The sequence below is a fragment of the Manacus candei genome, unplaced genomic scaffold, assembly GCF_025592945.1.
Source record: "Manacus candei isolate 608988 ecotype Guabito, Panama unplaced genomic scaffold, ASM2559294v1 h1tg000076l, whole genome shotgun sequence".
Taxonomy (NCBI): Eukaryota; Metazoa; Chordata; class Aves; order Passeriformes; family Pipridae; genus Manacus; species Manacus candei.
Genome location: NW_026138124.1, coordinates 480,355 through 494,227, shown reverse-complemented (window position 1 = coordinate 494,227; position 13,873 = coordinate 480,355). Strand labels below are relative to the sequence as shown.

The window sequence follows — 13,873 nt, the reverse complement described above, 5'->3', positions numbered from 1 at the left end:
GACACCTATCTCATTATGTTTAATTTTATCTCTAATATTTCTCTCTTGTTACTGGTTCTCAGTACTGAGTATTCCCCATGTTACAGGACAGGCTGTTTTTGCTAATCCCAGGCCTGTCTCTCTGCTACATAAATGAACCCAATAAAAAAAATAGAATGCCTTTTTAAGGGGAGGTAAGGAGGCTCAGAGACAGAAGCCCTTCTCCTTTCTTCGTTATTTTATTTTATGGGATGAGTCAGAAAGGTGAGAGCAGGTCCTGCGTCACCCCGACCCCACAGTGGGAGCATGTGTGTAGAGAACAAGTGCTAGCTGCTCCTTGTCACCCATGCCCTCGATGTTTGTCCAGAACTGGGCATCCCGCACGGGCAGGTGACTCACACCGGCAATGGAGGAGTCTTGGGTGAAGCTGAGCATGCACCTGCCCTGATGTGACCCATCAAGAGAGGCAGTGCCACCAGGGAGGGGCAGCCAGCTGGGATTCCCATTTCCTCCTCGGGCAGCCTCTGGCTGTGACACTCAAAACCTGCAGTTGCTCATGCAAACCCTGCCATTACCGTGGTACTATCAAGGCTTGGGATCACCACTGCTGCCAGACACAAACAACTGCGGGTGCTACAGCCCCCACTCACCCTGAGCAGGGACATCATCTTCCATGGTGAGGCAACACACCAGGAGCCACTGGGGATGGCCACAAACAGCTTTAGCTTCCCTGAGCTGCCCAGCATCCTGACTGGGGCTGCAATGCCAGGTCCTGCTGTGCTGCTCCTGCAACCCGAGAGCAGCAGCTTTGTGGCTCAGGGGCACCCAGAGGCTGGTAGAGCCATGCCACCTCAGCCAAGGCATCCCCAACAGTGTGACCATCCCCACAGCTCCCGTGGCGAGATTCTCCACTAATACAGCTTGGGTGCACCACACCCCCACCACATTCACAGGAGCTCAGCTGTTTCTTAACACTGAGCCTCGAGCACCATAAGCCTTGCTTGGTGCACAGGTGGCAGCCAGCCAGGGACAGGGGCAGGCAGACAGACAGACGGAACAGACCCACGCCCAGGGACAGTGATCACACACCTGCTGGTCCCAACCTGCCAATTCCCCAGTGATGCCTCTTCCCCTAGGGGCTGTAGGAAGCTGCCCACACATATCAGTGCCTTCACCCGGGAAGGGCAGCACAGCACCCTGGGGGGTTTGCTGTGGCTCGCTTCCAGAGGCATGTGGGCTGCAGTGGGGTGGGGAGTGTGGCAGCCTAGGGCAAAGGTGGTGGGAGCAGCTCTGATCGTGGCAATTGCAGCCCTGACTCAAAGGCTGCCTGGGTGGGTGTCGGGGCTGGCCCCAGGGAGCCCTGCGAGGATGGCTCCAGGCTGGCCAGGATCTGGCTCGAAAACAGCCAGGCCCTCTCCCACATGCTTCTGCTTGGAGTCACCTCAGGACAAGGTGACCTGGCTGCTGACACTTCCTCCCTCCTGGGACTCATTGGCACTCAGGCTCCAACATGGCAGCTTGGGACAGCATTTCCCTTCCCTGACACCTTGACCCACCCCAGAGAACATGAGCTCCTTCTTTCCCAGGGGGAAACAGGTCCAGATCAGCCCTGGTCCCTATAACCCTGGACGGGGGAACACTAGCCCTCTCCCCAGCTTCCCCAATGGGTCAGCTCAGCTCCCTGAACCTGCAGCCACCCAGTCTTGCCCTCATCCCACTCACATGTTTCAGGGAGGATTAGGCAGGGAAATGATTGGCCCCCAATACCAGCAAGAGTGGGCTTCCAGTGATGCCAATCACCCACTGCCATCACCATAATATGGCACATGGGGCCAGCAGAGCCTGAAGTCTTGCAGAAACACATGTTCCCCCTGCTAAATTCCAGCTTAATTCTCATTTTCATTGTGTTATGAAACACATTATCTATTGAAACTAAGTCAACAGTTGTTTGCATTTACATGTAAACACAGTGAATATTAGGAGCGGGGCCAGCATTAAATTTGCATCCGAAATGCTGCCTGCACTGCCCTCTCTCCCTGGCTCTTCTCCATCCCTGCAGCTAAAGACATAAGGATGCAGAAGACAGTGAAAGCCAAGACCAGAGCAGCCCAAGGTGCAAAAAAACCCCTTGTTTTTCTCTCTCTGTTTTTATTTTTGTGCAGCAGAAGAAACATGCCTTTAAACCCCCATACCGCACTGACATGCACACCTCTTCATCTCAGGACCAAGTAGAAACTGCTTCAAATTCCCAACGACACGCATATCTTATTAGAGCTGCTTTGCATAGCGCATAAATATTTATTTGATTTTAATCCTGCAAAGCAAACCTGCCTTGTGGCGCATTTCCCTTAATCGGCAACTCTGGCACCCAACAAGGCATTGAGAGAAGTGGCATCCCAAATTCTGAGCCTGCTTTAGGTGCAATGGCATGGAAATAAGAACCCAAGGCCCAGTACCGACCACCTCTTGGTGTGCCCAAGGCAGGACTGGGATGCCAAAGCAGCCATAAGGCACCCTGGTTCCTTGCCATTAGGGAAAGCAAGAGCCTGGCTCAGGTGCCCCATAAATAACAGAAGATAAATACATGTGCATCATGCTTTGGATGTGAGAAGTGGCTTGATGATGACTTAGCTCTGTGATGGTGACACTTGCAGGAGAGGTGATACCAGGGGTGGGGGCTCACCCTTCAAAAAAAGAGATTTTTGGGGCTGAAAAAAGGGAGAGCACCTTGTCACATGGAAGGCAGATGACATACGGCTTATTTCTGGGGCTTGCAGCTAATTTTTTGCACATGGACTTGTTGGGTTGAAAAATGGGAACCCTCCAGTGTGGTCATCCATGAAATGGGCAACAAGGGGCTGCACTGCTGGGAATCAGCTCAGCCTCTCCATCACCCCAATTCAGGACATTGCTGAGCACAGATCCATACCCCAAGCCCTGTCAAGACTCATACAGCCTCATATGTCACAAAACTTGTAGAAATTGAAAAAAATGAGAATTTTCAAACATCAAATCACCGCAACACCAAAGGACCCTAATGACCTCTCGTTTCAGCCAGGAGGACAGGAAGCAGCACACTTGCCCGCATCCATCCCTGCTCCACAGTGATCACAGCATTCACATGAGGACGCATAGAGCCTGGGATTGTGAATTCCTTTCTCAACCAGTTTCTCTTAAATGGGTGGGAAGTAATTAGGCAAGGGGTGCAGCAAGGGTGCCATGCCTGGGGAGCCAGCAAGTGCTCAGCAAGGCTCTTCGCTCCCACAGGCAGCCAGAGTGGGTAAACCCAGAGATACTTTATAGTGGGCAGGTAAATACTTAATAGGGTTTATTTTGGCCACTCCGCCACTGTGCCTCATACTCTGTGAATCTGTTGATCCAGATGGAGCCCCAAAATCTGATTCAAAGCAAAATACTGTTTTTCCCCAAGATGGATGGAAATACCTTAACCTCTGCCCAAGGCTAGTGATTTGGGACTGGGAGCCGCCCCAGCCATCCTACAAGAGGCTTTCCCCAGGAGCTGAGTGTGATCTCACACCTCTCCAGCATCTTCAAGGAGTGCTTCTCACAGCCCAAACCCACAACTCCCCGGATATTAGCACCTCCAAGGATCCGTCCCCATGAATGCCTCTCCCAAACCCCATGCCCATCACCTCACTGCCAAGGACATGAAGCACCCTGAGGTGGCAGTCTGGCTCTCCACGGCATCCTTCAAGGTGCTCCCCAAATACCAAGGGCAATACAGAGTCTCGAGCAGAAAGCAAAATCAATACTGGAAGGAAGGTTCTGGGCTTAAATGCCTATCATAGCATCACTGGGAAAAGCAGGTTAGTGAGGTGGGGAGGACAGAAAACCACTCGGCATCACCCACAGCACACAGAGGAACTGTGTTTGTTGCAAGGTTTCCCATAGGCATCGTGATGGCTTTCAGGCAGGGAGCACACAGTGGGGGTGCAGACTCAGCTTGGCACTCCCTGAGCCTGATCCAACCACAAGGTGTTTTGGGGAAGAGGAAGAAGAGAGAGACCTCAGAACTGTGTCCTGTGTCCCACACAGGCGATGCTGGTGTGCACCAGATGCTGCCATTTTGGTTTTGGGGCGTGTGGAGCCGCAGGGATATGGGGCAGTTGACTGTCATCAACCAGCACCAGGAGAAGAGTCACTCTCCCACTGCTCTTCTCACCTGCAGCCCCAACAGAAGACATTTCCCTTTCTGCTCTTCTGGTCTTGCATCTCCAAAGGGCCAGCTCCAAATGCCGACAGGCATCAGCTTCCCTGCCCCATTGGGACAGCACCACAGCAAAGCCCACCTGCTGGTCCAGGCACAGATAAGACCACCCCCCATAATGTGGGAAAGCCATATCCTGAAGTATCGTCAGCAGCAGCTCCCCACAGCAGAGACAACTCCACATTATTCTGAATTTTCAATTTAAAATAATAAAGGATGCCTATGTGCTCCAGTGCATTGATGGTAACCCAGCACCAGCCCAGTAGTTACAAATAGTCCTTTCCAGGAGTGCGCTGCCAGTCTCGGCCACAGGCACACTTGGCCCTGTGGGGGACACACTCTCTGCTCTGTCCATCAGCATCACCACGTCAGGTCCACAGTGCACCCAAAGGTCAGAGAGTGTTGAAATATGCATCTTACTTACAGAAAAAAAATAAAAAAAAAATTAACCAAAAGGCAAAAAAATATATTGAGGGATCCTATGCTGATAAGGAGGAGAGAAAAAAATCAGGGGGGGGAAAGTTTATTTGGGAATGAAGCCCCAAACTGAGCAGCTGATGTTCAGAGAGTACTGAGGTGAGGTGCAGAGGGGAGTCAAGCGTCACCCCTGCCGGATGCTAAAGTAGTGGAAACTTTTGCATCACTGCAGCAGCACCAGAGCTGGCTTTTATCATGGACAGCCTCGCACAGGCAGCAATAGGGCTGGATTTCTGCAGGTGTAATTCCCACGGAAATTAATACCTTGTTTTTCAAGAAGCAGCAACATCATACGTAAATTACAACAGCAAATGTAGGAAACAAAGAGGTTTTCAAGAGACCACATAACCCTCAGAGGGGTGGCATGGGGAAAGCCGGCAGGTGGCTCTGGGAAGACAATGCTGGTGAGATGTGGGGCTGATCTCATGCTCTCCCACGCTCCAAACGAATAAACCTTTGAGCAGGTGGGGTGAAAAATTAGGCCACCTAAACAATAACTATTTGAGGGGCCCAGGACAGAGGTGGAATTGGATGCTACTTGCTTTTCCCTGCAGCAGGATCCAGCAAGGAGCCATGGGAAGGGCACAGGTGGATGCTGGACCTGTCCTGGAGCCAGGTCTTCACTCCAAGAGTTCACATGGGAAGTGACGGGGCTGCACTGCACTGGGTTGATCAGCTCATGGCACGGGTCACTTACTCATGGCTCACCCCTCTTACACATCTTTTCTTTTGTCCCCTCTCTTTTAAAATAAAATAAATAATACAACCTGACGCTAATTCTAACAGGCTTAATAAACGTCTAACATCCTGTAAAAGGTCACTGCCCACTCACTTCTGTCCGTGGATCTGTATTAAGAGCACTGGGGCACTTGGCTTGAGCTGTTCTGTTTCATAGGGTCCTGATGTCCAGCATGCTCCTCTCCCAGCTCAGCATCTCCCAAGGAGTTGTGGGGCAGGGGTGGCAGGGGACTGGCATGTGCAGTGAACCCCAGCTAACCCCCCATCTTTGATGGGAACAGGCTGCCCATAGAAGCTGTTGCTGCCCCATCCCTAGAAGTATTCAAGGCCAGGTTGGACGGGGCTTGGAGCAACCTGGTCTAGTGGAAGGTGTCCCTGCCCATGGCAGGGAGTTGGAATAAGATGATCTTTAAGGCTCCTTCCAACCCAAATCATTCTATGGTTGCATGATTCAAGCTCCTGGATGAGCTTCATCTGAGGGCATGGGGGGATGTGCATTTTGGGGAGCAAAAATACCAACCTCTAGCTCAGGGTAAAATGTTGTAATTTCACTTAAGGGGTTTCTAGGCATTTTCCTCCAAAAAGACAAATGAAATTACAGCCCAGCGATGCCCCTAAAGGGTGTGGAGCAATTTATTTCTAGTGATCCTCCTCTAATGAAGCTAATTTATAACCTTGTCAGAAGGTGCAAGCAGGCTTGGGGCATCGGTGAGGCTCCCTTCCCCCCGCCTGCCTTTCCCAGGGTGAAAACCTCCAACCCAAACCCCAACTAGGATGTTTAAGACCCAAACCCCAAAGGCACTTTAAACAAGCAAGGTTCTTCACATATTTTGCCAAGTGCAACCCTTCCTGCCAGCAATTACAAAAATGCTTTCAGTGCCCAGGGAGGTGCAGGGGTCCCTGCTGTCACCAGGACAGAGTAGGGTGGGAGCAAGGATGATGCTGTGGCACCCAGGGACCTGGTGGCATCATGGGGTGTCCTTGCAGACCAGAGCATCCCCACACATCTGGGTCTCCACAGCTCAGCAACGTGGTGACCCAGTTTTTGGGAAACTTATCAAGGACCTGAACACCACCCCAACAGCCCCACTACACTCCGATGGGAATTGGTCCTCACCAGTTGGAAGGGCTCAACAGCTCATACCCCAGGCGATTAAAAGGGACAAAGCCATAAGGAAAAGCCCTTTCTCCATCCATACCAACCACTCATGTTTCTCCTAGGACATGGCAGATGCCAGCAGGAAGTAGCAGGGGAGCAGCGGCATGGCAGGCAGCTCCCACTGCTCCCTGCAGCAGCACTTCAGCAGATGGTGGCTCCTAACATTGTTATAGTTACCTAATAAGATTGCCTTATTGTAGCCCTCCAACAATAAAGCTAGAGCATCTAAAAGGAGTGGCCAACTCCTGTGCTTTGACAACCCTGGTGCCAAAAATACGTGCATGTATTTTAAATCTCTATATAAATCACAATTTTAGGGGTCATGGTAATACACCGATTTTTTTTTTTCCCCTCATACTAAAGCAGATGTGACTCACATGCAAGCAAAAGGATGTAGAATTCAATACTTTAAATACTTCTAAGTGTCAGGGTGTGGAGCTGCAGCAATTTGGGTGATGCCACGGGCACAGAGCTCAACTCCCAATCTACCCAGCCCATTCAGAACACCAGAGACAGCATTTCTCCTGGCAAGGACTGTCATTCCCTGTCTGCAGAGCAAACAGGGTCCCAGCCTTCTAAATACTAATGCAATACAAATAATAAAGACAATTCCCATATATTTAATCATTACCAGAGGTCTGGGAAGAAATGATAATCAGGCTCCTACTAATTAGGGAGACATAATCTTGCCTTCCCTACAGGTTTTTCCATCCCTGTGTCTTACCCTGCAGCGAAACAAGCAGAAAACTAGCCCAGTGGGGAGGAGTGTGGCTTTGGTGGAAGCCTCAAGCAGATCCTAAAGCCTGGCTGCAGTGGGTGCAGCCCCATCCTACTGGTGCCAGGGAGACACGCCAAAATACCCATCTCGCTCAGTACCCATCCTACCATGAACGCAACCCATCCTTTAGGGTCCCTCTTGAGAAGGTCCAAGAGGCAGTATTTCCAGGGAGAACCCTACCCTTGCCACCCATGTCCTTCTAGGGTCTCTGCCCTGCAACAGGGTATGGACCAGGAGCTCACCTCAAGCCTCATCCAAAACCTTTCAGCATCCCACAGTTCTCCCTGATGGCAGGCAGGCAGGGGAAGGCAGCGCCTGCCTTATCGGCACTGCTCCCGGGTGCCATCATCAACGTGATGTGCCACGCACGCTTCCTGGCACTGAGCCCTTCTGAATTAACCCCCTGGTTCATTTCTGGCATGAGGGCTGCTGCTAACTAGAGGCAGGGCGAGGTTGGTCCCTTTCATCTGTGGGGGGCTCTGACCCCCTCCAGGGAGCCATCTCCATCCTGGCACAATGGCCAGAGCTGTCCCCACTGCCCAGGCCCAACTCTCTGGTGCCACCAGGCTGCAGCCCAGCAGCAGATGAGCGACCTGGCATGGCAGTCAGTGCCCTAAGGCAAGGTCACCTCTTGCAGGCACTAAGGTGCGGGAGGTTTCCCAGGCAGGGAAGCAGATGCAGCTGGAACTAAAGGCAGGACGTGAGCTCTGCTGAAACCTGGGCAGAGAGATGCATTCATCCCTTTAAAGATGGGTGAAGCATCTTCCTGTACAGCAACTAGATAAAACCATGGAGATCTTCTTCACTTACTGCAATGGTTTCATTTTCCAGTGTCACCTTGCTCTGGAAGACTCCCACTCCATGAGTTTTCCCTGAGCAAGACCAACTGCCTGTATGTTCTTCCAATCTGTTGGAAAATGAAAACTTAGGGGGGTTTTTGCCTTCTTTTTTTTAAAGTGAGGGAGACGGAAGCTAAGGGCTCCTCTATGGCCACACTGCTGGCACAACCCATGGCTGGGATTCCATGCCTCTATCCCACCTCGTCCAGGGATTTGAAGTGGGACTGAAAAACCTGCTGCTTGTTACCAGGGTCCAGGCACCAAGGATTTCCCTCAGAAGCATGTAGATCTCTCCAACCTCTGTCCACCCACTGGGGGGAGGTTTCTCCTGTAGGGTACATCCAAGCTAAGTGGGACACACAACCCTGGCAGGGACCACCACCCACCCACATCACCAAAAAGTTCAAGAAATGCTCCAAAAATTAAAAATGTTTACAAAACATCCTGCACACCAGTTTTCCTCCCAGCCATCTCCAAAGGGATCTACACCCCAAAGCACCTCCTGAGCTCTCAGGTTTTAGTCTGCCTATGGGGCTGTGGGAACAGATCAACAGCAGGTCCGTGGTACCCACCACAATCCTTTGCACCCAACTGCTCACACCCACTTGAATGGCTCAGGGGCACTGCCAGACCCTGGCACACCCATAGGGGATGTCACCCATGGGCAGGGAACTTCTGTCTTGTCCTCTTCAATCTCCTGGGGCAGAGGTCCCAGGTACGCAGGTGAGCACTGGATGACACATTTCCAAGATCCATCCTGGGTCCACACTGAGCTCCCCACTGGCATTTGCTCTATTTAATGTTACAGATTTAAAGAAAATAAGATGGACATCTCACCCCTCATGCGAGAGGTGGAGATCGGCTCTGAGAAGGGACACGCTGGCAAAGGACTATGTCAACCACACAGCTGTGCAGCAGAAGAGTGATGCTCCTCGCTGGTCCCCTGCTCATTCCACTGAGGTTAATTGTCTTCTTAAGCCAGGCAGACCAGCCCAGAGCAGAGACAAGGCCACATGAAACCAGAAAACTCCAACAGAAGCCATTTGCATGCAGGAATGTAAATCCTGCTCAGCACAGCCTGCTCCCAAGGAGGGGCTTCATGTACCCAGTGCTTTTCTCCACAGCATCCCAACTCGAGGGATGCTTTCCCTCGCTCCCACAGCGAGGGGAGCCTTGCTGCATCATAGGCAAATCCCTTGGAAACAACACCATCATTTTTAAGGTGGCGTTTGGCAGCAACTCCTGAACCAGGATGGGACACAGTGTGTTCCCACACCAGCCAATGCCCTAGCTGCTTTGGGGGGTCTCTCTGGCAGCAAACCCCCATCCCAGCCCACTGCTCCATCACTCTAGGGGCACCACACAGCAGGGCCAAGCACCCACCTGGACCCACTTCACATTTTTCTCTCTGGCCTGAAGCAAATTCAACAAATGAGGCTGTACCAAGAAATGAAGCATCAAAACAGTGAGCCAGAAACCCCCAAACTCCCAATCCCCAAAGTCCAACAGACACCACCGTCCAGCTCCGAGCCTCCTGCAGCTCTTGACTTCTTTTTAAAGACAATGCTTCAAGAGATGTAAATAGAAGAGGCTGCCATAGGGCAGAGCAAGGTCCTGGGAAGCCTTGCTCCGGTTTGCAAAGAGCTGCCACCTCACTGGCGAACCTCCATCTGGGGCTGCTCTATGCCCCCAGCCCTGCTGCTCTGGCCAGCATCCACATGGACACTGGAGGCTCTTCTCTACAGCTTCCAGCTGGGCTCTTCCCAATAAATGAACCAATAAATACATATTTAGCTCCTGGATAGCTATCTCCATCTCAGAAGGGGTACTCAGTAGGTCCTTTCCTCTCCTCCTCCCTGTCCTCAAGGAGGCTTCTGGTGGTGGTAAACCCAGCCCAGATGCCTTCAGCATCTGCCTCTACTCCCCCCAAACCCCTGAAGAAGGTTTCTCATTGCCAGCAAGGCGTAACACAAGGCAGATGTGGTTGAAGGGCCAGAAGTAAAGCAAGGACACCAACATAGCCCCTCACCCACTCAGCATCCCCTTCCTCAAACCATCACCCACCACCAAGCCCAATCATGCTGGAGCAGCAGTACTGAACCACCAGCATGTCCACCCACCACTGGCACCTGCAAATGGATGCTGATGGTACTCCTGCCCTCAGCCAGCACTGAGTCCTGCACCCACCCCAGGGGTTAGCCTTGCAGCGAGCAGCTGGCTAGTCCCTCTGTACTCCTCCAGACTGCCTGCTGGGGTGCAGTCACTGAAATTACCAAAGGAAGTACAGAGGATTGATAGTTGCCAAAAAAAAATCTGAGCTATTTCCTGTGGGAGCAGCAGATGGGAATCCCCTATTAACTCCAGCAGCAAGAGGTCATGTGCTTTGACCTGAGACTTTTTTTTCTCCTTCCTTTAAGCAGAGCATCACTTTAGTCATATGTGATGCGCATCATGTTGGACAGCCAGACCTGTGCCCTCTGTGCTGGCCTCAAAGCCCACCTTCCTTGTCACCTCCTGCTCCACGCAAGGATGTGCCAGGCTCCCATGACAGTACCAGCCTGCCAGCAAGGGCACGGTGTCTCTCACTTGGGCTGGTAGAGCCAGGCTGATAAACATGTCCCTGAGCAGGTTCCTGCTTTCCTGTCCCAACTTCTCATTAGCAAATCTGAATGAGCAGCAACCAGTGGCAACACCAGCCGCTCCTGTAGAGGATGGAAAGCCCTCTCAGGAGGGACAGCAGAAGCAAGCAGCAGTGGCCATCAGAGCATATTTCTAGTGTCACTTCTCCACTACTGCAAGCACCCTGGGAGGGCAGTTGCCTGAACTTTTCTTCTGCCTGCATAGTGGTGACACATCCAAAGAAGGGCTCAGCCCAAAATGTGGCCTTGGAGAGGCGACACCAGCTCAGAGAGCCACGGTGCATGAGAAAACCAGTGGCACAGCCCCAAGGAAGGGCACCCTGTCCATTGGTGGTCACTTGGAGTCTGGCTCTGTGGGGCTGAAGGGAGAGGAGCAGGGAATCTGCGGGTGGTCATAGAGCCACACTGCCCTGACACGGCAACCCTGACATCCAACCAGCTGCTGACATTGCTCCGATGGCAGCACGTGCTGCTGTGCCAGGGCTTGCTGCTCCGGCTGCGGCACTAGGACATGGCCTTTAGCACCCCAGCCACTAAGCTGCTGGCAGGGTCAGGTCCCCATAAAGCTTTCTCATTTCAGAGCAAGTGCTGCAGCAGTTTCCACAGGAGGGGATTCTGTGGGTTCAGATGGGCAACAGCTGACTTACTGAGTCTGCCTGCGCTCTTGGGGACAGGAAACAAGGGATCTTGTGGAATTAAAGGTGCTCGCATCCACAGGATTATTCCCCAGCTGCAGCACTTCCAGCAGCTCCTTAAGTAAGAGCAGTGTGAAGAGCATACACCCTGAAGCCGAGGGCTCCCGTCATGCAAGGCTCCATGCTGACGTCCCCAGGTGGTTCTGATGTCTGGAACTCACACACTGACAGGTGACGGACGGATGCAGCAGTAGGCGGCTGACCCAAAATGCCCGCGGCACCCACCCCGTGGTGCTCACTGGCACCATCGCCTCCCGAAGTGCTCTTGCCTGGCTGTGCCTGGCGCTCACCACAAACACCCAGGATTACCTGCCGGGTCCAAACTTGCTCCTGCACAAGATGCATTAATAGGATCACTCCAATTTACAGCTTATCCCAGATAAACCCACTGCCAGCCCCACGCACTGGAAAGACAAGGGCGCCCGATCCCCAGGGAGTGACTTTCTCCTCATCACGGTCATCCTCGGGCACTGAGAATCTTCCACTTGCCATAGGAGAGGATGTCTATCCCTCCAGCCCATGGGCCACAGTGCCAAGGCCAGTAACCAGCCCAGCCAAAGCCCCGAGCGCTTTGTCAGCTCAATGCTGTGTTTCTATTTCCAGCAGTGCTGCCACTGATCCCTGTGGTGTCGGAGAGGAGGCAAGCTCTGGCAGAGCCCTGCTTCTAGCTCCCCTTCCTGCCTGGCACCATTGGACACAGCCAGGGCAGGTGGTGGCCCCGGAGCTGCCTTCAGGATGTGGGACACCACTGGTACCGAGGGCCAGCCAGACATCCCCTGTCCAATTGCCTCAGTAGCCCCCCCAGCCCTATTGCTCCCTGCATCCCCCCCCGCAGCACTATTGCCCTCAACCCCTAACACCCTCCCAAACTTATTGGCATCTCCCCAACAGCCCCCATGGATCCCACCAACCCCAAGCCGCATCATCACCCTCAGCATTCCCCCCATCAGCCCTAATGACCCTCAGCCCCAGTGAGCTCCAGAATATCCTTAGCATCTCCACCAAGCCCTACAGCTCCTCAGTATTCCTCCCAGCCCTAATAGCCCCAGCATCCCTGCCAAGCCCTATTGCCCTGCAGCATCCTCCAACACTATCAGCCCCCAGTATCCCTACTGCCTCCCTGCCCTCTCCCACACTGATGAGCCTGGCATTCCCTCCACAGCATCCCCCCAGCACCAATGAGCTCAGCATCCAGGCCAGCAACCCCACTAGTCCCCTACATCCCAACCCTTAATGCCCTGCAGATCCCCACAGCCCTAACACCCCCCCAGCAGCCCTAATGTCTACCTGCATCCCCCAGACCTATCATCTCCCCAGAAGCCCTATTGCCCCCTGCATTCCCCAGTATTGTCACCCCCAGCATACCCCAGCCTTAAAGAGTCCAGCATGACCTCCCACCCTACTGTCCCCCTGCACCCCGCATCCCTATCATTCCCCCAGCAACCCACTGCCCACTCCATGCCTTGATATCCTTTTGTACCCCCGCAGCCCGATCACGCCCCAACAGTCCTGTTGCCCCTCCGCATCCTCCAGCCCTCTCGCCCCAGCCCTAATGTCCTGCTGCATCCCTCAGCACTATCTTCCCTCAGGACCCCTAATGCTCCCCTCCATCCCCCCAGCCCTAACAACTCCAATCATCCCCTGAGCCTTGATGCCCCCCCCTGCATTCCCGAGACCTATCCTCCCCCAGCATCCCCCCAGCCCTAATATCCCCCTACACCCCATCGCACCTACCACCCCCACATCCCTCCCACCGCTGCCCCCCCAGAGTCGTGACTGGGGGTGGGGGGGAGCCATGACGAAGGGATGGGGGGCAAAACTTTTTCTTACCGCGGGCGGCTGGGGCGCGGCGCTGCTGCCTCCCCCGGCGAGGCTGCGCGGGAGCGGCGGGGGCGGACGGGCGGGGGCCGGGATGGAGCCGCCTCCCGCCGCCTCCCGCCGCTTCCCGGGCGGAGCCGGTATAACCCGATGGGGGCCTAAAGGAATGAAAAAAAAACCGGGGGGGTGGTTTGGGGTTTTTTTTCCCCCACCTCAAATCGGGCAGGGAACGCAGCTCTTTGTTCTGTAATCCCAGTAAAAGTGCCAGCCATTCGCCCCGCCGCTAATCCCAGCCCCGCGCAACGGCCGCATCCATTGGCTGCCATTTACACACGGGATTAACCAGCCCGAAAACCGGGAGGGGGGGTTTAGGAAGGCGGGGACGAGCTCTGGGAAGTCCTTTAACGCTGCGCTGGGGACGCGCCGGGGACGTCCCCGGCGCGACTGGTTTTGGGGTGCAATGGGGACGTGTCGCCACCTGTTGGTGTTGGCACGGCTGGGTTTGGCTCAGTTTGACATGGTA

The 13,873-nt window shown here is 53.7% G+C and overlaps 1 protein-coding gene across 2 annotated transcripts in view; it reads right to left on the bottom strand.

The window, feature by feature from the left end:
* Positions 1-13,626, bottom strand: part of GTF2IRD1 (GTF2I repeat domain containing 1) — a 72,782-nt gene extending 59,156 nt beyond the window's left edge. The window contains exon 1 of one of the 2 annotated variants that reach the window (XM_051809582.1): positions 13,563-13,626. In XM_051809582.1, coding sequence (XP_051665542.1) covers positions 13,563-13,622 — 60 coding nt within the window. In that variant the 5' untranslated portion in view covers positions 13,623-13,626. Of the gene's footprint in view, positions 1-13,362; positions 13,422-13,562 lie in introns of those variants that run through there. The other variant, XM_051809583.1, reaches the window with a different exon arrangement.
* Positions 13,627-13,873: the final 247 nt, after the last annotated feature.